We start from the raw sequence: 26,301 nt of genomic DNA, 5'->3' as shown, positions 1-26,301 counted from the left end.
CAAGGCTCAGTCGTTTGCTTCAAGGTTCTCCATAAGTAACGATGTAGAACATTTATTTTATTTAAAAAAAGAATTAATATTTGAGCTTTTACTAGTTGTTGTTTCATACAGCGCTCCTCGCTTTTGTAGCTTGGATTTCTCGTGAACCTTGAAAAAAGAATTATAAATTTATTATTGCATCTTCTATAGCCGAAATACATTCCTTATATAAATCCTGATATATTTATCGTTTGTTAGACTCGTATTGTGCATGGATCCCATGAGACTTTCAGAAATAGGGAACGCAAATGGGCCTTTCACATCAAAACATTCCGACTTTGTACACTTAAACAACAGACCAAATGCAGCACTGTCTGATTCCCAACAGAGACGACGCGAATGTTGCTTGTAGAGATAATTAAGTCACAGAAACTCTTTGGCAGAACTACCTTGAATTAAACACGCGCCGTCTCTGGCCGTACCTGTGTTGGCAGTACGCGTTCTTTTCTATTGCATGTTATTTTTTGAGCCTGGTTTCCCAAGAGAATAAGGATTACACACAAACGTCTTTGGCATTTCTTACTCTAAGGACTTTTAAACCTTTTGGTCAAGTTCTACAACACTTGGTTTTTAGAGGCCTCCTGCATTGGTGCGGGTTTCGTGGGGCTGGGTGGACGACGGGGAGGTGACGAACGCTCCTTCCCCCTCGCCGCCAAGGGAAAACCTTCAGCGCTCTTTGACCGACGCGCTTAGCATTGGGGATTCAAACAGAAAAGGTCAGGAAAATAGGTGTCCAGATAAAATAGAGCTCAAAACACAGGGCGAATACCTAGTTCAGTCTTCTCTGGGAATTCTCTGAGGAATGTCTCATTTCCCTGGATGCAGAGGAATACTGAAAAGCCGCACATTTCGTCGTCTCCGGTGAATGAAACGCCTCCTTTAGCTCTGCAGCTGTCAGCCTCTCCCCTTCTCCAACAATTAGGCAATATTTCCTAGAGGGTGTAACGTTTGCTGAAGGTATTTGCAGTGCCAGTAGGTTGCGACACCGCCGTGTCCTCCCACCCCAGGCTGTTCCCAGTATGACCAGAGAGAGTAGGTTGGGCGGGTTGGCCGGGAGAGGTAATCCAGGAAGGTTGAAGGTAAGGCAAGGACAGGATCCCGACCGGTGCTGCGTGAGCACTGGAGCTAATCAGAGCCATTGTGCACCGACAGGAAAATACGGAGAACGTTCCTGAAGGTCGCCGTGACCGCCGGGGAGGAGTGCCAGGGTATTCACACGGCCTTGGCACGACCACCTTGGGAGGACGCAAGGGCCAACCCAGAGAGAGATTGAAGCGAAGCCAAATTCCGCCTTCCATCAACTTTTCTCACGCCTTTTGGTTGGGGTGGGGAGTTATCACGCAAGAAAACACAGGTTTGCTGCAGGGTTTTCATTCTTCCGCCCTTGTAGTTTTAATTGCGATGCCCCTGGCAGGGGATCTCTCTCCTCAGGGAGCAGATTTCAGCATCTCAGGCGCTGCTGGCAGATGTGGCCAAAGTTTTCTGGGTAGGCCAACAATTTGACTGTTTTACCTGCAGTTGGAAGCGTCAAAGCCTGGCAGTAAATGCCGACTTTTCCAAGCTTTATCTTCTGATGTGAACCCTGGAAACGACCTACTCCCTGTGCATATCCAGCTGAGCTCACAAAAAAAAAAAAAAAAATCACCTTTATTTTTTTGCTCCTGCAGCTGAAGGACAGAAAATACATAGAGAGAGGAATTTAGGCCTGCATAAATAAGCCTTTCTATCTTTAGATTTTTGACTGGGGCTTCCTAAGTGTCAAAATCCTTTATTATAGCTAGTTCCCCTTCCCTTCCCACAATTAATCCCTGGGTTGTTGTAGACTCAGCTCACGAGTAGCTGCAGCTTAGTGACACAATACAACTATTCAAGGGATTCGATAACCAGTTACAGGCAGTCTGCTAAGAGAAATCGCCGTATTTGGCAGTTATCTCACACTATCATGACCTTATTCCCCCTTTTAAAAATATGTTTGACTTTATGCTTTTTCCCTAAATCAGTGTCATTTTGTATCAGTGTGAGCTGACAGCGTCACCGCTGCCTTCTTCGGTGGCTAGGGGTGAGTTTGCAGGTGTGCTTTTGCTCACATCTGGCAGGCAATTTCCACAGAACCGCCCCGATCGCTGCTCCTCGGGGTGCCCCGGCTCAGCTCTTGGGTGCCCTCTGAGCTCGCAGACTGGATTCTGTCGCGACGGAGCTGAGCTAGGGAAGGCACACACCCTGCCCCACCAGAAATGGGGGGCTCTGGAGACCCGGTGTCCGCAGCACACACGTTACGGAAAAGGCGTCCTCCCTCTCTCTAGAGATCCACTTCTGTTGAACAGATGTATTTGCCGGGGCAGACCTCACCTTGGCACCGAGCAGCTTTGGTGGGCTCCCGAGGGCTGCTGCAGCAGCTGCCTTCGGCCTCCGAGTTGCCCTTCAGAACACCGCAGGAGGAATCGCCGCTGTTCAGTAATGAAACAGAAGGACTTAGGAGGATTTAGGACGCTAATTTTGCCCTGTTACCAGTTTTCACGGTTTGATCGTAGATGCCCCATCCCCAGGTTGGATGGGGCTTTGAGCAACCCGGTCTGGTGGGAGGTAGGTGGGACAGGATGATCGTTAAGGTCCCTTCAAACCTAAACCATTCTGTGATTCTATGATTAATCTGGCAAATTTAACAGTGCACCCTGCACCGGGCCGACTCCCGGACTCGGCATTAACCAAGGCCAACAAAGTACTGAGCTATGCAAACTCTGCCTCAGAAAGGAAAACTACATTATAGACAAAAATCTATATTTTCATGTCTTTAACCTGTTGGCCTATTGGTGATTGTGCCTCGGAGAGAATGAAACCGGACTCTGTGGTTTGCTCCTCGGGGCGAGTGGGAAGGGTGTCTGCAGCAGAGGTGACCTTGAGAAGACTTGAGGAAAGGCGCAGGAGAGGGAGCAAAACTGTGTCAGCCAGCAGACGCTCGGAGAACCGAACTGGTTTTCCCGTTTTTCTGTTACGCAAGCCGACTCGGATCCCCGCGGGCCGCTCTGCTCAGCAGCCCTCCTCTAACACTGCCGTTGGGTGGCTTTATCTGAAAGCACACACGTTTGTGGAAATCCCGTCGCATTTTTCACACCAGAAGCCCTTGCGTGATTACCAACAGTAGCCAGGCAGCAGTTGCCAGGGGATCAGCCCGTGTTTATAGCGCTGAAGCCTTTCCGAGCCTCCCGGACAGACACAACGCGATCTCGGTATCTATAAAGCAGAAAGAGCCCGGGTTTCTGAGCCTCCGCTTGCCTGTGCGAATCCACCGTGCTTCAGCCGATGGAATAAGGCAGCCTGTGCTCTCCCAGAGTGAAACCAGCTCCAGCGCGGGATGCCGGGTTTCTTTAGAAGCTGTTCACGGCCCGACTAGAAGTCAAGTGCAAGTTCTCCAAACCGCAGGCAGGGCAGGGAGCAGTCAAAGCTCTGCCGAAGTATTTAGAAAAACCGCCGAGCGAAGGTTAGAATTTCCATTTCTTTTTTTTTTAGCTTAAGGTACGGTTTTAGCCCCCGAAAGAAGGGGCTAAAAGGCAAGAAGTCGTGCTTGTACAGAGTGCCTCTCATCTCTGAGGAGATATGGTACAGAGTGATTTTTTTTCAGTAAAATGCTGAAGTGATTTTGTGTCATCTAATGCCAGCAGTCACGACTTATAAGCTAACCAGCTATTTGCAGCTATATTATGATATCTGGAGCGAACGTCGCAGGCCCTTTCCCCAGACATGGCCTGGCAAATCCCCTGAGATCTCATCAGATCACCAAAACCGGGCAACCTGCGGCCACCAGATACGCTTTGGTAAAAACACTGCACTGTGTTGTTGAGTTGTTGCAGAACAACTACCGCTCCAGACAAACAAGATGACGCCTAAAATGTTATTCTTTGCTATAAAAGGCTTTACATACATTCTGGGTACGGCAGCACCATCATTATTACCGCCAGCGATCGGTGTCTGTCTTGTACCTGTTAGTAAGAAGGTGTTACACAGACACACGTCACTAAACAGACAGGCGTAAGGAGGAGGCTTCTCACTTACTGCAGGCTTCTCTTTCTGCTGTTTTAAAATCCTTTTACTTTGCCAGGAGAGTGCGTAAAACAGCGTCCGCAGGGCTTGGTATGGGGATGCAAAGGCACACACAGGCTGCGAGGCCACCGTGTGCGCTAATTCCTCACAAGCAGTTGCCGGCTCAGCTCGAGTCCTTCAGCCTCAGGGGACAGTGACGTGTAAGTGCTCAATAATATGGGAAGAGAAACCTCTGAGAAGCATTTATCCTAAAATGAAGCTACAGGAAGAGGCTGGGATAAGAAACAAGCAAACAGCAGAACGCCCGCAGAATGGAAGAGCTGCTTTTGCCTGAGAGGAAGATTTCTGCTTTTGATGTTCACAGCAGGGACAACTGGAAGAGGAACACAAACTTAAGTATCTCCTCAGCGTGATGAGGATTTTTCAATGTGTTTTTCAGTTCCATGCTTGAGCCTCACTCCTTTCCTGAGCGGTGCATTCCGAGTGCGGGAGAATGCAGCAGGAGTAGCAAATGCAAACCCACCTGAACGTCAACCACCCCTGAGGACTCCTGGTCCCCAGTCCTCACGTTGCCTCCACCCAGACACTGACACACGTGTCTGCCTTCCCTGCCGACCCACGCCAACAAATCACCCGGGGAGGACAGTCTTCAATGGGAAATATCCTCTAAATTTATCTAACTGTAGAGTCAGTAGCTCAATATTATAATTCAGCTTGTTGCATTATATCTTCCTACATAAGAATATTTACAGTAACTAGCACTTTCGCATTTGTCCTGCTTACGGACTTTGAACTACACAGTATGCGTGCTCCACTTACGTGGTGTTCTTAGACTATTTGTTACTTTTGCTTGTAAATAAAAGCAGCAAATATCTATTTCCCTCTCTAATTCTAGCTGATGTTTCAGTTGTCCTGTGCTTTCTAAGGTAAGCATCCTTCACAGAATCCCAGAACGGTGGGGGTTGGAAGGGACCTCTGGAGATCACCCAGTCCCACCCCCTGCCAGAGCAGGGTCACCCACAGCAGGTGGCACAGGAACGCGTCCAGGCGGGGTTGGAATGTCTCCAGAGACGGAGACTCCCCCACCTCTCTGGGCAGCCTGTGCCAGGGCTCTGCCAGCCTCGGGGTAAAGAAGTTCCTCCTCATGTTGAGATGGAACTTCCCATGGTCAAGTTTGTGCCCGTTACCTCCCGCCCTGTCACTGGGCACCAAGAGGTAACGGGCACAAACTTCCTGCAAAACAGTTGCAGCCTTGACTCAGAACAAATCCTTTTTTCACAACTGATTATTCCAAGCATGAAACTTGCTGAAAACATTCTGCCTATGTCCAACAACTATCCGGCGTTATGGTTTTTGTCTCCAGATAAAATATCTCATTTGTTGTTTTCATATCCATTGCAAAGACAAAAAAAAGAGTCTCGGCTTCCCGGCTTCCTGAAAAGAAGCCTGTCTTTTATCCCGAGGCTGAACAACTGGAGCCTGAAGATGCCATAGACAAAGAATGCCAGCTATATCTGAGAACAACTCTTGGACACTGCGCCACCACGAGCAGCAGACTTCGGAAAAGCACCTGAATTTACTTACAAGGCAACCCAAGAGCTGCACTGAGTGTTATCGATGGGAAGGAAGCAGAAGGACCACCAAGATTAGATACAAAAGCACGTGGATCCCAACACAGTCCCCAAGAGCTTATCACTAGAGACCACCGAGAAGAAGCTACAGAGGGAAAGTAGAGCCTGTGTATTTCCAGCTAAACAACTAAGTCAAAACAAAGATTCTGAAGAAATGAAAGAACTGCAGAAAACGGTGGAAAATGGCATCTACAATCAACAGAGGAAATGATGACAAAGAGAAAACTACGTCTCGCAGACTGTCCCAGAGCATTCCTGACTCGGGCAAAGTGGCTGACGATGGTCTCTCCCTTTGCAGGCTCGGCTGCGACGGCCTTTGTGCCAACCAGGAGGAAAAAGAACATCGAATCCACGATGCGAGGAAGTAACCAACAACAGGCTGGATCCTTATCAGCTGACAGAGGTGAATCTCGTATCCTTGTTTTTCAGCTATTAATTGTGCCAAGTCCTATGAGCGGGTTCTCAGCTGATGCCAGTATCAAGGGATTTGTATCTTCTTATACCTGCCAAAGTGCCGGCCACTCACTCACCTAAAATTACAGTCACATTGCACGTAATTTACACCATTTTCATTTAAACCCTGTGACAATACAAGCCCATCCCTTTGCTTCTAAAATAATTCAAGACAGAAATTATCGATATTGGCTGACAAATATCTAGTGAAATTAATACATTTCACACTAACATTTGAAGTGTTTTGTTGAAGACACGAAGACAAAAATACAAGCAGTTGCTCTGCAAATAGACCGTTACATTTTTATGGAAGAGATAATTTGGCTGAAATGCCACAACCCTCTCAATGACAAAAGGGACAGTATTATTTTTCTGAGGTATTTGTTGTTGAACTCAGCTCTGTGTACCGGCAGCAAAAAATACATTCGTTTCACATGAAAACCTTTTTAATACAGAGGTAACCTTTAGGGCAACCCTTGTCTTTAGAAAGATGATTAGATCATTTCGTTTTCTGAAATGAAAATTTCAGCTAGATTTAAACGCTGGATTCTAGAGAAATCAGTCAGTGACTATTCTGTTAAACCTTCCTTTACGTGGAAAAGGGGAAAAAAAAAAAGAAGTTCTGTGTTCTAAACTCTGTTGGTTTTTTTTTTTTTATTTTTGGTAGGAAATGACACAAAGCAGGCTGCACCTCCCTGCCCGCGCGTTTATCCCCGTGCGTGCTGAAAGCAGAGCTGAGATTAGACGGGGCTTCTCGCGCAGACACCGCCAACACACCAGTCCCAAAGAAATTAATGAGCCGAACTCAAAATCGTCTCAAGCAATGCAATTTGCTGGCTGCTCCCGGTGCGAAGACGATCTCTGTGTGGGCTCTCTGGAAGGGAATCACGCTGTTTAATTTCATGCTGCTAGTTTACGGGAGGAGTTAGAAGCCCCTTTCCCCAGGGGCTCTCCCCACCTCCCCTCCCGAAATGACTTTGGGGCACTTGTTTTTCACAGGACAACGTAGAACTGAGTTCAGATGCACAAACTCAGCCTCTGAAATATCCCCTCCTGGCGGCTGATCGGCTCTGCGAGCCAAGCCACCCTGCCTGTTCTTTCCCAAGAGCTCAAGTCCCAACAAGCGGCTAATCCCACCCCTGATGATAAACAAGTGAAAAGGCCTGAAATTTATGCAATCAGGCAACGGGAATAACCCACCCTCCCCCACCCTCACCCCCCTCGCATCCCTGTTTCTCCTCGCCTCTTTAATAATTAGCCATGTAAGGATGCAAACCACGCAAACAAATGAAGGCTGAGGGGACTCACGCTTAAATAATACATGTCGAAAGATGCAATGAAATGAAGGTTCGTCTTTAATACTGGGAGATTCCATAATTAGACACAAAAGAAGATAAAAGGCTCCCACCCCCTGGGTCTCTGTATAAAGATTAGAGAGGGAGAGACAAGTATGTCTTCAGACTAATGGAAGAATATCTTACCAGCACTTCAATCATGGCAGGCTATTTCATGCGTCCATGTCTCGGGATAAATGGGACTGGTTAAAATTAGTTAATTTCTTAGCAATCCAGGCACGGAGGGAGGTGATAAAAGAGGCAAAAGCTCTGGCAGGCAGGAGGTATGAATGAGCAATTAAATGTTAAAAATAGATAAATATTTACATTCCCGTATCAAAGAGTAACGAGAGCAGCAGTATAGCACCCCGTGCTAAGGCAGAGGAGAGGGATCAGCCTCCCTCGTGGGAGATGCCAGTAGCCGGAGGGGTGGCACCGCTTTGCGGCACAACCTTTCCAGAAAACACACCGGCTCTAGGGAAGAGTTGAGCTGTGTCGCGCTTTTCTGCGCGTCTTTCAATTTGCCTGACGCTTACGCGTAGTGCATTAACCCTGTCTTCGAGCTGCTTTTGATCTGTTACACTGAGTGGCAAACGACAGTCTCTTCTGCAGGAAGAACCCAATTATGTGATGTTTTCGCCCAGTTTGGGTGCTGTGGTGGCAAAATGAGAAGGTGGCCAAGGTGCCAGGCACCGCCGGAGACTCCTCCCCATTGCAGCCCTCCCACCGTCCCGCAAGGAGCGAGCGCGGTCTCGGTTCCGCACAACCAGTAACGGGCAGCTTGAAATTTCACGGTGGAAAAAGCTCATTTCCGTGGGTTACGCGACACCGCCGAGGCAGCGTTCTCCACCATGGACATCGTGCCCTGGCTTGTTCAAACTGGTTGTTTCGCATGGTGGGTTTTTTTGGTTTGGTTTGGTTTTAATTTAAGGAGGAAATTCAAGGCAGGAGTCCAGGGGTTAGCACTGATAATGCTGCAGTTTGTAACAACGCTGAGGCTTTTGCTGTCAGAGCCCTTTGGTGCCAAGTACTACCTGACGCAGAAATTTAAAGCAAGTCCCGCCGCAAAGCGTTTGCAATGTGTTCGCTCTATTCCAAAGCAAACGGACCCAGGTGTGGGAGCCTGCTGGGAAATCCAATAACCGTGGGCACACAGTTCCCCCTGGACTGCACCTGTGTTCATGGGTGGAGTGCAGCGAAGACATAAAACAAGGGCTTGTAAAATGAGAGATAACAATGTCCAATACCTTTGCTCCACTTCAGTCAAAAGAGTTTTGTCATTGAGATGGAAGGTTTTACTCATGTGATCACTATAACAAATAACAATAAAAGAACAGTCCAAAGAGTAGACTCTTGTCATCTCCTTGCTTCCTGCTCCCTCCTTCCCTGTTCCCAGTGGGCACAGAACCAGGACGGAGTGGACTTTTTCTTCTATTCACAGGTGCTTTATTGTTGCCAAAAGTTCTGTGCATAACCAAGTTGAAGAGAAACCAGTGGCATAGCTTCGCAGCCCCTGGTAATATTAAGATTTGTATGTTTTCCATAGGTTTGGAGACAGTGATTTGGGTATCGATATCCCAAATGTTAGTTAAATAAGTAGTCATGAGCGCTTAATACCTGCTACCAGGTTACATTAGCAATAATTTCTGAATTGTTTAAAGACAATGCCCCTAGTGATGGCTATGAAACCAACTGAAGCGGTCCCTTACCTTACAGTATTTTCTTCTGTAACAGCTGTCGTTCTAGATGTGGATTTTATGGAGCAGATCCCGGATCGTCTGAAGTTTCTCAATTTCCAATTGTGCAGGTACTTCTCCCAACTCTGGAGTGGAGCCTGACAAAGCCAAGGCTAATGAGAACAGAACGCAGGGTAAGGCATGCCCTCAAGAAAAACAGCCAGAAGAAGAGACACCAAAAGTACCAATGGGACCAGGACCGTATTTTTATATCAGTGGATCTAATGGAGCGGGGCTGTAAGTAGGTCCTTTTACCGGACTCGTATGAACAGCAGTGTGACCATATACGAAGTCATGCAATGTTATTCATTGCCCTTAAATAATTTTCCTTTGGTGTGCTGTCTTTTTGGAGGGGTACACCTGGGGAACCGTTTAAAGACAATTCAAATAGAAAGCATTGACTGGAAGGCCACCCGTGGTAAAGTAGCTAACTACTCTGTCTTTGCAAAGAATGAAATACTTCTGTTTGTTTAATATAAGTTTCTCTGTCGGGGCTGCTCAGAAATCACTTAGCTACACCATATAGCAAATGTGCTAGCACCATCCCTAGCGCTAGGCACCACTGTTGTTGAATAACATTCTGTTATGCCAAATGTAAAACAAGCGAAAAATAAGAAGAGATTTCTGCCCAGGAAAAACTGTCAGATCAGAAGTTCCATTCGTTCCTTTCTGAGTTCTCTCCAGCATATCGGCATTCTTCTCTAGATGTTGTCACCAGAATCTCTGCTGCAAACAGCACTTTCTTTGCTATGTTTCCATAGTTTTGTCTACAAACAGCTTTTCCTCTCGCTACTTGTCATCTCTCCCTAAACTCCTCCGCAGAGAGGCTCCTTATTAAGACTAGACCCTCAACATTTCTATTCCATGGGTATCAGTTGCATCCTAATTGGACAAACCCTGCTGAATCGGTACAAGTTCTCGGCAGAGCTGCTGAATCACAGTGTTCTTCGCATGCTCAGCTACTCCCCAGCCGCCCTCTCGAGTTCAGACCAGCAGGTCCACCAGCGGCCATCCTAATTAGTGCTTCCCACTTTATCCCCCACCCAGGGGCTTCTGGGCATGTTAGGTCAGGCTCCCAGAGAAAATTATTAGGAGTTCAAGGGATATGCGCTAAGTATTTATTAATAGAAGGGAGGCTACTTTGCTATTTTATTTTCCGTGTGCAGTGTGAACATCTACTGCCAGAGCAGAGGCTGGCAGCGTATCTATGACAACAGAAGAGAGGATTATGCACTCAAATGGTGTGAAATCAAGTGCCGAGAGACCTATTACCATTTCAAAGAAGGTAGAGGTGCCTGTGGGCCTTGGGTGGGAGAGGGGAGTGGGAAAAACTTGAGAATGCTGGACTTTTAACTCCCAGGGCTGAGGAGGTCGCCTGGGGGTAGGAGGAACAGGTAACCTCAACTCCTTGGGAGACCTCAGAGGGGAGGGATATCAGAGCTGGATTGCCGTGGTGATTAAAGAAAGGGGTTTAGACAAGAAAACAGCTTTGGGAGAAAAGATACCATCGAAACGAACTAAGTATAGTAAAATGAGCAGCGTGGAGATTTAAACGCAAACCATCGCAATCACTTTTGAAAGGCCGTCCTCCCTCTTTGAGCGGAGGCTGCAGTAGGATGGACACAGGGCTGTAGCACAGGACCAGCACCCAGCCTGCTCTGGCATCTCTCGAGCGCTACGGAGGGTGCCCTGCAGTTCGAGACGCTCCCACAGTGGAGGTGGGGAGAGGAGAAAGGGAAGGAAGGGTGCACCTGGAGACAGAAGTCGAGTAAGCTCAAGGTGGGTCGCCCCACACACCCCAGGCCCAGCTATCTCCATCTAGGGAGAACAGAGTCACTAAAAAGCCAAACTACTCCACTGTATTAGCCAGCAACTTCTGGAATTGTGCTCTACCCTTCATCTCATCAGTACATCCTGACTTCTCAGGGCCCAGCTTTCCCACCAGAAAAGCATAAAATCAAGGACTCCCAGAGCAATACCTCTGGCTGGCACCCTTGGAGCGGTACAACTCCCAAAGCACAGCCCCTGGCGCCATTCTTTTACTTCTGGGAGGTGGTCAAAACCTGTGCCCTGGCAAGCCTGAGCATCGGGGCACAGACCCGCTGGCTCTCCTGTGGCAGAGGAACGTGTTATCTCTTCCCTACCAGCCCCCTTTCCCCTCCTGCCGGCTCTGATGGCAATGCGGTGGCTGTTTCTGCCAGGCTGCACCATTTACAGCCGTGCAGATGTGTTTCAATGCGATCCTGCAGCTGGAATGGTGTGAGGGCAGTGGCACCTTTGGAGCAGGCAAGGGACGCGCTAATTTACGAAGCCCCATCAGGTCGGTCTGTTCCGCTACAAGGTCAGACAGAAATACATTTACAGCACGTGATTTCACCGCTCTGTGGGTTGTCACTACAGCCTTAAAGCAAATTGGTGACAGTCAGCGGTGACAAAGTCAGCATCATCCTGCAGATTCTGCTGCATGGGACAACGAGGGCAAGCTGCTTTTTTTTTTTTTTTTCCTTTCTCATCCAGGTGAACAGCTTCTCTATCAGATTCCCAACAATGGAGTGCTGACCAGTAAGATAGGGCTTTTATGCTGCCTGAGAGAGCAAGAGCGAGCGATGACAAAGATCAGTAGGAGCTCTAATTCCAAGTAAGAACTCTCACCTTTGAGCCTTGACCAGAAACGTGCCAACAGAAAGTGAGAGCACATAAACAAAGGACCAGTTTCTTCTGGACGCGTAACATTACAGAATATGAAGTATTGGGGTTTTATTTCTTTCTTATCTTCCAGAAAAATCACTTTTTTTTTCCAGAAGTACATACATCAAAGACAGAATTTCTTCCTTTTCTGTCTGGAGTCGTAGGAGTGCCAGGTCCCCCGCAGACCATAGACATAGCAATTCCCCTATTTTGGGTACATTGTCCTACTGGAAAGGCCACAGTTTCTTGTGCCACAGACACTGTAAATGTAAGAGAAGTTTATTGCCATTTCTGCTCCTGTATTTTTAACTGATCAAAAAACCAAATGGCGATCCTGTACCGTGGTCACCTGCAGCCATCTCAACTGGTTTTCAAAAAACTGAGCATATGAAGAATGTCTTAAGGCTCACATATATTCTTGGAAGCTTATGGAATGAGGTAGCTCAGCAAAAACATACAACAAACACACAACTGTCTAGAAGCAGGAAAAAAAAAAAAGGCATTCCTTAAGTTTTTACTCGCACCCATCCTTTCTGAGAGTAACAGAGGAATGAACGTGTTGGATGGGGTTTTCAACTTGTATTTGGTTCTCCCATAGGTTCCTGAAGATGGAAGAATTCTTCCCAGAATCTTTTCGCCTGGACTTAGAAGATGAGAGAAATGCCTTTTTTGAGCTTTGCAAAGGTAGATAGTCTTAATCATGGTGGCAACCAATTTAAATAGCTACATGATCCTCTAAAACGTTCATAGAAGTATACATAGTAAAAACAATTCATATCTGTATGCACGTGTATTTATGTACATACACAGTCGCTCAATGAGCAGTTTTCAGAGCCCACTAACGGGCGCATCGGCATTTCCTAGCACACAAATTACTGTAATGGACTCATTCTCTCTGCAGAAGAACAGATTTGGATCTGCAAACCGAGCTGCTCTAACCAAGGGCGAGGAATTTTCCTGCTTAAAAACCCAGCTTCCGTCAACACCCTTCAAGCCAAGCTCCACAGCGCTGAAGACCACCTCCTCCATAAGAGGGTGCCATACAAGGCTCCCAAGGCAAGGATAGTGCAAAGGTAGAGACTGAAGCCTGGGAACTCACGTGTGAGTAATGTGCTTGATGAAGAACAGTGGCCTCAGCGAGCTGAACTGTTCCCATAGGTACTTAACGTGGTTGCACCACATCTCATCAACCTAGGAGATTTCATTTTGGGGGAGGGAGGCTATTTCTCTGGTTAGTCTGTCTTGCATCCACGCTGCGGTCCTTTCAAAGGGGATCTTTGTCATCAGAAAGATTTGCGTTTCCCTTTGTCTGGAAATTTAAGAATGACTTCAAAAGGCCAGGTCCTGCAGTTCTGTACATGAATGCTAGACAAAAAGCCTTGTGCAAAGCAATTCAAATTAGATATTATCCCAGCTTCTTATACAAAGCTGGCATTTTACAAATTGTACAGCTACAATATCTGTTCCACGCAATCTAGTAAAGCCTCCCAAATATCTTCTTAACTCTTCCTCAATGCTGCAAAAGTCTATACCTCAGTCAACAGGCAGTGGCTAAAAGTCCCTAGAATTTTGGGTTAGGGTTGTTTTAGTTTTTTATTCCTTTCACGAATAAAAGAACCACGATGGTTCTTTGTAGAATACACACCCTCTCAGCCACTGCTAGAACTTTTTGTCAAGTAGCAGAACGAGGAAGGGAAAAATAAGGCAGTAAAAGCCACGAGAACGGTTTCAGCCACTGGACGTTACTTGCATACTCTTACACAAACTCACTTGACTTCCCTTCGCCCCAGTGGCCCTCCCTCAACTGAGGAATGGATTACAATTAAATCACTTCAGTGCTTTGAGATGAGTGAATAAAGAGAGAGACATGCAAAACAGATGTTTTCTGTATTTATCCTAGGAGCTGCAGCTCCCAGATGCCTTTGATGCTGCCTCTGGTGTGCACAGCCAGGCACATGGGGCACTCTGAGGTGCCCGTACATGCATGGCACTGCCTGGCGTTGTCATGACGTGCCAGCAATGACAATGCCATACGCTCGTGACAACGCTGCAGTATTGGCATAGCAAAAGCACATTTTGCTGTGTAGTGATCACTGCGTGGACCTGTTGGAGCAGGTCCAGAGGAGGCCATGAGGATGCTCAGAGGGCTGGAGCCTCTCTGCTGTGAGGACAGGCTGAGAGAGCTGGGGGGGCTCAGCCTGGAGAAGAGAAGGCTCCGGGGAGACCTTCCAGCCCCTTCCAGTCCCTAAAGGGGGCCTACAGAAAGGGCGGCGGGACTCTTAATCACGGAGTGTAATGATAGGACGAGGGGTAACGGTTTCAAACTGAAGGAGGGCAGATTTAGATTGGATATGAGGAAGAAATTCTTTGCTGTGAGGGTGGTGAGCCCCTGGCCCAGGTTGCCCAGAGAAGCTGTGGCTGCCCCATCCCTGGAGGGGTTCAAGGCCAGGTTGGACGGGGCTTGGAGCAACCTGGGCTGGTGGGAGGTGTCCCTGCCCAGGGCAGGGGGGTTGGAATTAGATGATCTTTAAGGTCCCTTCCAACCCAAACCATTCTGTGATTCTATCATTCTATGTCCTGGCAAAGCGGTGATACCAATGCCTCACGCTGACCCAGTGCCACTTCCCTGACACTTTGCTGTCATTTGGCGTCTTTACTTTGCAAGAGAACACAGTGACCTTCCCAAGAGCTGCCCTAGCCAAAACAAGCAATATTCCCTGCTTACATTCATCCAAACATTTCTTTTCATCACAACGGGATGGTGGGCCTCATTGAGAAGGATAAGAGAGATTTGTAAAATGGCAAACTCGAATGATGATCTTAAAGTCTTTCAGGAATAGGCTGGACTGTGTTTACGCAGCAGCCAGTATACAGAGCAAAACAACAACTGCCTGACAAAATTAGACCAAGGGACTTCGTTAGACCAATTCTTTGACATGGACAAGCAGCAGTGCCAGGGGAAGAAGTGGTTGGACCCTATCTTAGATGTCACCTTGATTTCTAGTAGAATGGCTTATGCTCTGCAGAACGAGGCTCCATATTCCTTTGAAAACCGTTGTTAGCGTTGATTGTTTTAACAGCATATCCTCGTTATTTATGTAGACATCCAGCAACCTTTGATGATAAAGGGAAACAGTTCCCAGATTACATCACGCTGGCAATAAAAGCAATGGTGCTGTATGAAGGGCTCTTTGTGTTCAGACATAAACTTTGCATATTCTCCAGTAAATATTAGTAAATCTTTAATTACCTCCCGCTCCCAAGACTCATAGCGTCTTTCCCTCTTGAAAGGAGATACTCTTGGCATTTCTAACCTCTCCTATGAGCGCCCTCTGCTGCCATTCACCTTAAAACCAGTGCTGAGAATGGGACAAACAGATGAGCTCTGTGGTGAGACATGAACTGGCTTTTGTGTGAGCTTGGAATTGCCACGTCTTATGGCTACTTCTTGGTGACGCGTGTTGAAATACTGCTCTGACAGGTATATTCAGCAGCCTCTGCTCCTGGAAGGGAAGAAGTTTGACGTCCGGTCTTACCTCCTCATTGCCTGCACAGCGCCCTACGTGTTATTTTTTGCCCAGGGTTATGTCCGGCTGACCTGTGTCAATTATGATGCCGCTTCTGATGATCTGACTGTCCATCTGACCAACCAGGTAAACGAAGCGCACTTAGTTCAGAAGAAAGGGAGGCTGTGGTTAACAGAGGTGGGAAGCAAAAAAGACTTTAGAAAGGCTAAAAATAAATGCCTCGTGCAAGCAAAATCCATGCCCCCAGGAAAGGGAGGGGGGCTCATGGTCAGGCACGGCAACAGGAGTGAACAGAAGCAGTACCGGATCAGGTTCCCTTCTCTGCCACGGACCAGTTCTCTGCTTAACCTGACAATTTTTTTTCCCTGGATCTCTTTTTCCTGCTGTTGTTCTCTCATGTATCTACAGATTGTAAGCTTCTTAGGGCAAGAAGCCTTTGATTGCAGATACCTAGCACAAAGGAGCCTTAATCTTGGCGAAGGATTTTGCGCATAAACACAATAATCATAACGATGTAAGATGCAGATGTGTTCTTCAAGAGCCATCATTCCTAAATCTCCATCTTTGCTTGCCTCGCTTCTCAAATGAGAGCTATAACAGAACAAGACTGCTCAGGCTTGTACCCCCGTACATCTTTTATCATACAAAACAGAAGCCTGCCTTGCTCAGATCTCCCTGCGGTTTTGCTTCAAATGGGGCCCTTCTGTAGTTAGAACTGGCCGTGATGAAAGAGAATTAAAAGAATCAGAAGGAAGAAAGCAGTTTGCTTTTAAAGCCCTTCTCTCCTCCCAGTGTCACACTGTGCTCTGAGAACGAGGGAAATACAGATTCGAGAGGTATCAGACAAGCCCACTTCAGTTGGAGTTTTACGGTTCCTCTGGAAGTGCAGTTCAGGACAGCAGATTACACCTGCTTCCTGCAATATATGCTATTATCACAATATATGCTATTATCACTCTGCCACTTGTTTTCCTGGAATAGTTTGTTTGCTCAGCTAGAGAGCTAGCCACACGGGAATTCAGGTGCTCGGGTAGGATCCCATGGCACAAGTGATATTAAACAAAGGACAGGTGTTTATTAGCAGAACATAAATTACGTGGGTTCCTGCTGGGAGGAGGGAAACAAAATTTACAGGAGTGGCTGGTTATTACCAGACTCCTTCAAATTACAGTTGATTCCGCTCTCGTTCCCTTCCTACCCTTTCATCCCACCTGGAATCAGCCATTCTCCTACTGTATTTCCAAAAGACAAGAGGCAGCATCACTAACCTCGCAGGGACCGTCCCAAAGATGGACGTGCAGCCCAGCCCAGCTGTTTCGCAGGGAAAGGGGACTTGCCTATGACTGAACAATATAAATACCCCATTATTGATAAACTCCAGCTGACATAGGGATTAATGAGACAGTGGAAGAGAGAAGCCCTCACCTTGGTTTCCTATGGAAAACATCCATACACCTCTCCCAGACACGGTCTCCTCTAGGAGAGGACCAGACACTGGAACTGGATTTAGTTCAAATATCATGACTATGACTTGAAAGCACCTCTCCCTGTCTGCCAGCCACTGGTCCAGATGTGTCATACACACGCACACACACACAGAGAAAACACCGCTTTGACGGTGACCTTGGCAAATTGTCTCTCCAAGGGCCACGTGGGTCAGGCACACTTCTGCCTACGGCACTCTTGTACAATGGGAGTCGGCACATTTCCTCGGGTTTAGCTCCGCTAGTGAGGGGCTCTATTCCCTCCACCCCTATAACTTGATCCTGGGGTTCTTCCCAACTCCAGATGCCTGGAACAAGCGAGGGTGGTTGGATGTCTGCCATGCAAGCTGGTTCCCAGTTGCCCTTCACTGCCAGAAATCTAATGCTCCCTTTGCTCTGTTCCCCACCTCTCAGCACATGCAGAAGAAGAACTCCCTGTACAGCCAGCTGAAAGACGAGACAGTTTGGCGGATGGAGCACTTCAACAGCTACGTTAATGAGAAGTTCAGAAAAACCAATGGCCTCCCCATAGACTGGGTTTTCACTGTGTTTACCGTAAGTGCAAGCAAGCGCATGGTGTGCTACTCTGCCTAATTAGGGTGACAGAAATAGGGAGAAACCCCGTCAGGTCACCGGAGCCCCCAAGGAAACACATACACCGAGCGAGAAAGTCTTGATGGCCCCATGGTAACCATTTCTCTGCAGATGCTAAACACAGAAGTGAAGACACAAAGAGATTAACTTTAATAAAATGGGTAAACTGCTGACAAAGAGAGTGTGAATGTAAACGCTAGCTACAAAAATGCAATTATGGTCTTCACGTTCCTTGCCTAACGCTGTGATCCTGCGTTAAAAAATAAAGTAGACGTTAGAGAGCTCCCCAGCCTGACAGTCTTAGTCTGAAAAGGGACTGCACTTTCAGTGGTCTCATTCATGTCTGACTTGGTCTCACCCTTCACTTTCCACCTGATTTTGCCACATGAAAACCATGTCAGGGCCTTAGACCTTCTTTTATCATGGAGGAGAGATAAGAAGACTCAACTGGCCTGACTTCTTACCATCTTCCTGTCTCACTGGAGAAACAGAGAAGAAATTACCTGAGTCCCTGAGACTTCATTTCATCAGCCTGAGTCTTAAAATGCATCAGCTCTCTACATGACTTGCTGGCGTGAAAATGAAAAGGGCAGAGGACACAGCTTTCTCAGGTTAATTTTGGAAATGCTGTAGTTTAAAGTCAAATACAAAGAAAAATAAAAAGCTAAAAACTTTGTTAAAATATATTTTTGTTTAGAAAAACAGCTCAGAAGCAAATCTAGTTGGGTTTGCCAAGCTTCTCAGGTGATCAGAAACTTTTCAGCCAGCTTTATGGTATTGCTCTTCATGCAGAAATTCCCCACTGGGCATTTCAACTCCAAATGGAAGGAAACTTAGCATCACCTACCGTAAGTTGCATAGCTCTTTAAAACACTATGTCCAGCACAGCTGTGAGGGGGTTGCAAGTCATCACTGTCAGAAATGGCTGTGTTCAGCTCACATCCAGATACCCCCATAGGAGTAAATGAAAGAACACCACTAAAAATTCTTCAGACAGCTCGTTCTGAGTAAGGGACAAGGGCCGAGATTCCTTCACACGCCACCACACCGAGTTCAAGAGGGGGTTTCAATCAACTCAAAGTAGACAGATAGGCGGTCTGCAAAATACAACATCCTCCCAGGTCTAGAGAGGAGCTCTGATGGAGGCAGGGGAAGGAAAAAGCATCCCTAAACCAAGAGGGCACCTATGACTTACAGTCACGCCCATGCCCTTGGCATTCACAACGACCAGCTACCACCACCGTTCCCTCTCTTCCCTTTCAGAAAAGGATGCAGCAGATCATGTTGCAGTGCTTCCTGGCAGCCAAGCACAAACTGGATCGCAAACTGGGCTACTTTGATCTCATCGGCTGTGACTTTTTAATTGATGAAAACTTCAAGGTACGAATGCCATATCGTCAAATACTAAGTGTGATACTGGCCAGATGTCTGATGCCAGCAGTATAGCATGGTTGTCACAGGCTCTGGTGCTAGGAATGGAGTAGAGTACTCAGTCACTCAGGTGTGAAGCACAGGATTCAATGTTTTTCTCCAGTTCCATATTCCAGCATCAAGACATGGCACCTGCACTGCCTGAGCATTTACTGCACAGAGAAACCCCGGCATTAACAGCTCAGGATGGGAAGAAAAGTATTTACTGCAGCTGAAACTGTTCTGGGCAGAATTTTCACAGGGCAGTGGAGTTCGTAGTCAAAAAAGTATGGGAATTTTTATGCCCACGCAGTTTTTTCTTTCTCCACAAACCAAACATGCCAGATGATCAGCCAGCATAAATCAGTGTGCAATGCCTTCGACATCACACAAAATACACTGATTTACGCTGGCTGAGTAGCCATCAAAGGCAATGAAGGACCTGCCCTCACCATGCTGAAGATCAGTCATTATCGATTCAGGCGCCAGCATCAGCATCTCCACGTTCACCGCGGGTTCACCATTTAGCAATAGGTCAGCCCAATGAGTCTATAAAATCTGCTAGAATTACAACTCAAACTTGTAAAGAGTGAATGAAACACAGGCAAGAAAAGCCAGAAGAAAGGGAAAGGAAAATGTTAAACACAGCGATTGAGGTGGTTTCAATGCAGCACAGTCCTTCAAAACCACCTGGCCTGAACATAACAGAAAGCCATCTGGCAGATTCTGCTGTTGCTAAAGCAGAAAGGAACTCAAACATATTCCAGCCAAGGGCAGAGTGGGAACAGCAAACCCTACGAAAGAATGGAATTAATGTATGCAGCAGTGGGTAAGGCACCCGGACAATAGGCTCCTTTGTACAGGAAGTCAATGGCAAGGGAGAGTAAACGGCAAAGACACAGAAACTGGGGCTTCTCAGATTTCAGTGGGAATTGTCTTTTGCAATGTCGGCATGCAAAGCCCTGGCTGTGTAAACTTTAAGTAGAATAGAAGATCCAGTATCACTCTATTGTGGCAATTCCTACTTGGCTAGTTAAAAACTTCGGCATTTAAAGACCATTACGTCCCCATGTATTTTACATATGGAGAGATAAACAAAATCTCTTTCTTGACAGGTATTATTTATAAGAACGATGAGGATTTCTGGACGCTTAGTGGTGACAGAGTCAGTTGGAACCTGGAACTTCCCTTAGAGAGAGACTAATCTGGAAATTTAGGCATTTAGGTTTGTCTATGTTTTCTTGCCCCTGCTGGGGAGCAACAAACCTACTTTTTTCTTGGTGCAGTGCTGCATCGGGAGACACCTGCGCACTCCCCGCAGAGGCAGGACTGGCAGCTTCAACCCACAGTTAACACTGGTCGGAGCAGCAAACTCCCCGTTTTCTGTGGGCAATTAGACCCAGAAATTACAATTCCCGGTCTGACGTCCTGCCTTCTCCACCTGTAATACACAACAGCCTTATCCTCCCTGTCATCCTATTTCACAACGCGTGTACAATCTGCTTTATACTGATTTAACACGGTCTTATACATTCAGTCCTATAGCTTATCGTGCCATTCCCTCTTCCTTAGTTGTCTGAGATATAAATGCCCCCAGCATCATTCCTAATAATTCTTGAAGGCCCTGCAGCATCCTGATTCAGTCTTTGGAAGGTGTTTTTCCTGCCTCAGAGTTCTTAGAAGCACAGACTGTGAAAGCAGGGCTTGCTGAGAAACCACAGCTTTCTGCGGAGCTTTGCATATTCACATGTAAACTGAGAAAAGAATGAAGTACTTGAAGAGAAGAGGGAGCAAAAGCGACGGATGTGGTTTTGCTGTTGTTGGCTTTTTTCCTACTGTTTTCTGGAGCTTCCTTGTGCTGCGCTGTAAATGCTGAAGTCACCGCACAGCTTAGGACAGTGTCATTTAAATGCTCAAGGAACCTGTTTTCAGAAAGCATTGCATCAGCCGAGCAAAAGGCCTTCTCTCCAGAGGTATGCTGGGAAGACAGATGTGTACATTTTTTTATCAGTCATAAAGGGATCCAGCTATCTACCAGTAGAGAACAGACTGAACAGAGATAAGCCATTTGCCAATTTGTGGTGGATGTACATAAATGAAGATAACACTCAAATCCCCAGTGAAAGCAGGGACGGTTCCTTTGATTTGAATGACACAGCTTTTCATTCACCCCGGGAGTAGGAGGTACCACATGGATACTGTAAGATTTGGTTGTGCCCACTCCAGGTCACGACGATAAAAAAAATCTGATAAAAGCTTGTTAAGACTGTGGAGTACAGAACCCTGCTGCCTTGGGCTGTGGTCTCCGCTGTCGCTAAGCCGGTCTCTTTCTGGGTCAGCAACATCCGAGCAGCCCTTCCAGGGCTTGGTTTGTGACTGTGCACGTGGCTTCAGCTACATCCACACAGATGAGGTGATTTTATTCCTATTTCTGACTGGTATTTCAGTGCTGCTTAAAGCTCCAGCCAGAGGTCAGGCTCCCTGGACACCTGCTGCCACACAAATGCAGAACAAGACAGCCCTGCTGTGGATAGCTTTGGGCTTTGAAGCATGGTACAACCATCCTAGGTACGAGTTCTGATGGAGACAGATATAGACATTCCCATTCAGTCTCGGCTATCACGTCAGTCGGCGCCTCTGAGAGCAGGGACCGATGCCCCCTCCCTCTCTGAGACCCCAGCAGGATGTTCAGTGTCCACATGGTGAGCTCCAGCAAAGACCCAGACAGTTAAATAAGCTAAATGCTTTAAACAGAACGAAACTCTGGCTCAGTCATGCATTTCCTGCACACCAAAAAGTCCTACCTCTGCCCGTGTCGGCAGGGAAAGGACCCCTGAGACAAGTCTTATGCTGTTTGTTAGCCACCATGTCAACACTTGACAGAGCCCAGTCTTGTCACCCAACGCTCCTTTGAAAGACATTGAGCTGCTGCTGTAAGGACCAATGAGACTACAATAGTAATTAAACTAGACGAAAATAAAAAGTATGCGGCAGATGCTAATATTGCACCTAACACCATACAAAGAAGAAGAAATGAGACCTCAGATCCCGGTGTAAATGCATGATCCGGTTTCAGTCGGCATGCTGTTCAAGAACCTATGGAAAAATCCTAATATTTAAATGTTTTAAGCCTACCTGTGATGTCTTGACAGAGCGAGTTTAAGATGCGACAGAAGATGGGAGTTGTACTGGCAGGCTGCAGGGAGCAGTAACCTCTTCATCCCCGGGAAACACCCAGAGCAGCACTTCTGCCCAAAGCCACACGGCACTCGTTAGTGTTCTCATCACTTGAGATGCCTAAAGGAAAAGGACCATCCATGGTTAGGAAGTCGAGGACAGACATTCTGGGTTTTGGTTTCCTTTCTTTTGCTAGGAAATTTTGAGCAAGCGTGGCCTGCGTGCCAGATGCAGGGGGAAGCACAGGAATTTTCATTCTACATGAAATTCCTGTGAAATTCCTGATATTCACACAGATATGGTGAATCTTGGCCTTGTTCTCTCTTCTCCTCTTATATTTCATTATGCTTATTCTCCGCTCTTCCTGAAATAGAACCAAGGGGATTTATTAACTTGCCCTGGTTGTTGAGAGGTTAAGAACATTTAAAAACTGAGACACACGGTACAATAAATGGGGAACGTAGAGGATGAAGAGCCTGAGAACAGAGAACTTTCTTCCTCCTCTTTGTCAGTTTTAGTTGTTTCAAAGGAGAAGAAACCAAAACCTAATCAAGACAATTATGAAGGTTCACTGAGTTTGTCTGTCAGCACAAAATCTTATGAACTTTTAATAGGAAAAAGAACACATACTCAGAAGATGAATGAGTTTGCCAAGAAAAACATATGTAACTCAGGTGCCCTCTGTTGGCATCTGCAAAGCAGGTTTTTTTGATCAGATGTTCCAGTTCTCTGGAAAAAAAAAAAAAAAAAAGACAATTTACTGTCCTCGCTTACCAGTCTTTTCATTTGTTTAATGAAGTATTTCAAAGAAGTGAAAATTATTGTTATATATATCATATTGCCAAAGTATACCAAACACTTAGACTTCATTTCACAGGTACTTGCAAGCAAACTCATTGCTGCTTCAGAAAAAAAAAAAGGCATTTTTTAGAATTATTTTTTTAAAAACAATTAAAAGGGAGTAAGATTCTCCCGGGCGCTGTTGTAAGATTAAATATCCTTCCTTATAGAACACTGAATAGTTCCTACGTGTGTTATACAGAATCATAGAATTGTCAGGGTTGGAAGGGACCTTAAAGATCATCTGGTTCCAACTCCCCTGCCATGGGTAGGGACACCTCCCACTAGATCAGGTTGCTCAGAGCCCCGTCCAGCCTGGCCTTAAAAACTTCCAGGGATGGGGCTTCCACCACCTCCCTGGGCAACCTGTTCCAGTGTCTCACCACCCTCATGGTGAAGAACAACTTCCTAAAGTTCAATCTGAATTGACCCATCTCTAGTTTTAATCCATTCCCTCTAGTCCTACCATTACCTGACATCCTAACAAGTCCCTCCCCAGCTTTCTTGTAGGCCCCCTTAAGATACTGGTAGGCCACTAAAAGGTCTCCTCGGATCCTTCTTTTCTCCAGACTGAACAACCCCAACTCTCTCAGTCTGTCCTCACAGGAGAGGTGCTCCAGCCCTCTGATCGTCCTCGTGGCCCTTCTCTGGACATGTTCCAGCACCTCCGTATCTCTCTTGTAGTAGGGGCTCCAGAACTGGATGCAGCACTCCAGGTGGGGTCTCACGAGAGTGGAGTAGAGGGGGAGAATCACCTCCCTCGACCTGCTGGCCACGCTTCTCCTGATGCAGCCCAGGATACGGTTGGCTTTCTGGGCTGCAAGTGCACACTGACGGCTCATGTGGAGCCCCTTGTCTACCAGCACCCCCAGGTCCTTTTCTTCAGGGCTGCTCTCAATATACACGATGCAGCACCATATGGTGGAGGCAGGAAATGAACAGATGAGTTTCTCTCACTACAGGGAAAAGAAATCGTAAACAGCATTACGTGCAAGTCAGTTGTTTGGTTTCACACAGATTGCAACTGGACCATCACGTTCTGCACTTGTTGCTTCAGAGCTCGGCATTTCGAAGGGAAACAGAGATGAGACTAGTATAGATATGGAAAATCTTTATCTTACATGGCTTCTACCTGAAACTAAAGCTTATCCAGGAAATCAAGGGTTCATTGAAAACTCAGTGCCACGTTTGCTTAGTGTTGATCCCACATCCATCTCAAATCAAAATGATTCCTAGATTCCTTGTAACTTTATTTCATGATATCCAAAAAACTCAACTAGAAATTGTTATGGAAACTCATATGTTAAGAACAACAGTGCCTTTACACACCTATAGAGCAAGAGTTAATTTAAAGAGAATCAGCTGGAGACACAAAGTAATGTGTAGTGTTGTTCTCAAGGGCGTAAATGTATGCAAAAAGGGATTTTGTTTAATTCACCCAGTCCTTATGAAAATTCTGCCCTGCCTGTGCTTTGCGTTATGGGATTTTGTTGGGATTTATTAGCACTCCCACCTCTCAAGGTGCTCACTAAGTCAGTAAAAGGGCATCGCTCTGACTCTGAGGAGATCCAGCCTAGCTTCCTCATTGGCATTCATCTCTCCTAGGTGTGGCTTCTGGAGATGAACGCAAACCCAGCACTGCATACCAACTGCCAAGTCTTGAAAGACATCATCCCAACTGTAGTCTACGAGAGTCTTGGTGAGTGAACAAGTCACGGGGTGGCCAGCAGCAGAAAATCCTATCACTCCATTGCATGTCAGAGGAAAGACTCCTGTTTATATCAGTTGTAGCTCAAAAGCAGTCTTCAAATAAAGATAACTCGCTGCTGAGTTTGTAAGCGATTTAGAAGGCACTGAAAATTCTAATCCATGCAGACCTGGAAAAGCTACAGTCTTTTTAGCCATGCCCCCATTAGAAAGAAATAAGCGGTTAAATTTTTTTGTTATAATTATTTTTAAGAATATTTTCTTACATATTTGCCTACAAAAGGCTAAATCTTAATACATGACCCTATAAACTGCACCTGCACATTTTTCTCATGCCTGTTGTTCTGAATGTGCGGGAATTTGGGACGGTTTTTACAGCGCGCCTGACACAGCTATACTTCACAAACAGAGCTGGCAGCTCTTATGTGAACTATACAAAGACTGAAAAAATCCTGATGTAGTCTGATATACATTAACTAGAACTGCTCCTGCCTGGAGGACCAAAATCTCTGATTTTCTGTGATATCCCTGCAAGAAGTAGTAAAGGGAGAGTCTATGTCTGCATGAAGGGGATTAGCAATACCCTACCATGCTTACTTTCATACAGTGACCTCCCTGGGCACATGTATGTTTCTTTTGGGGTTTATTCATATCCTATATGGCACTGTAAGCCATTTTACAATATTTTTCCTACCAATCTCCTAAAATGCTTCCAGTGGAGCTGAAGCTGGCTGAAGTGGATGCAAGAAAAGTGTAGTGTTCTTTTTTTCTTTTTTTTCTTTTTTTTTTTTTTTTTAAAATTGTCTTAATAGCAGTAGTCCACAGAGGCCACAGATCACAGGTTGGAAACCACTTCCCCTCCCACATGACAGCTCGGGTGTATTTTAGTGTCAGAGCGTTTAGACCATCTCACAACCACATCTTCTTTTCCAGATTTGGTTCTTGAGGTTTTCAAAAAGCGCCTCAAAGGCCAGAGAGTTTTGCCTTTAGAGACGCTCGGCCGTTTTGTGCTTCTTTATCATGAGGATGCTGCAGACCTGGGCCAGAAACAACCCTTGAAGTTCAGAACTGGACCGTGCACAGGCCGATTTCTGAAGCCACAAACCAGCATGACCAGCCCCTTCGGTCAGAGCCCTGCCAAAAGGCTGGAGAACTCTTCCAAGAAGCTTGGTTGCTCTAGAAAAAAAGTTGCCTTCTTGCCCAGAAAGTCAACAAACTGTCCCAACTGCACCACACATGCAGCTCTTCGACCATCATGGAAAAACCCCCGGAACCGTTACAGAGCAAGGGGGCTTTCACAAGTTCAGAAGACAGAAAAAGAAAATAAAAGCTAAACTTGTGTGTGCTGTGCATGTCCAGCTCTTTTTCACCTTAGAGAAACAAAGAGCTATCAATCAACTTCAACTGGAAAACCAGCAACTATTTCTATACATTCTTAGTTCTTCTGTGGAAAGTTAAACTTTAACCAGCCAGCCAGAAATTATAGGAAAGTTACAGAAAATGAGACAACCGTTACCACATGAAAACTCATCCCTTTTAAAAACAATGTTAATCGACCGGTGCAATCCAGAAACAGGCCAGACTTATTACACACAAAGCCCTTATAGAAAAAGGCAGGGAGAGAAGCTGCAAAGACTAAACCT

The 26,301-nt window shown here is 46.3% G+C and overlaps 1 protein-coding gene across 1 annotated transcript; it reads left to right on the top strand.

Annotated features, from left to right (window-relative positions):
• Positions 1–1,058: 1,058 nt before the first annotated feature.
• TTLL10 (tubulin tyrosine ligase like 10) lies at positions 1,059–25,992 on the top strand. The gene is made up of 14 exons (XM_074560792.1): positions 1,059–1,118; positions 1,454–1,525; positions 2,364–2,493; positions 6,007–6,120; positions 9,303–9,468; positions 10,398–10,516; positions 11,749–11,869; positions 12,518–12,603; positions 12,821–12,992; positions 15,401–15,572; positions 17,345–17,485; positions 18,788–18,904; positions 24,557–24,650; positions 25,592–25,992. The coding sequence occupies exons 1-14, from the start codon at positions 1,059–1,061 to the stop codon at positions 25,990–25,992; spliced, it is 1,965 nt and encodes a 654-aa protein (XP_074416893.1).
• The last annotated feature ends 309 nt before the right edge of the window (positions 25,993–26,301 follow it).

Source organism: Larus michahellis, chromosome 16 (genome assembly GCF_964199755.1).
Source record: "Larus michahellis chromosome 16, bLarMic1.1, whole genome shotgun sequence".
Taxonomy (NCBI): Eukaryota; Metazoa; Chordata; class Aves; order Charadriiformes; family Laridae; genus Larus; species Larus michahellis.
Note: the sequence above shows the minus strand (reverse complement) of the source record. Positions and strands in the feature narration are given on the sequence as shown.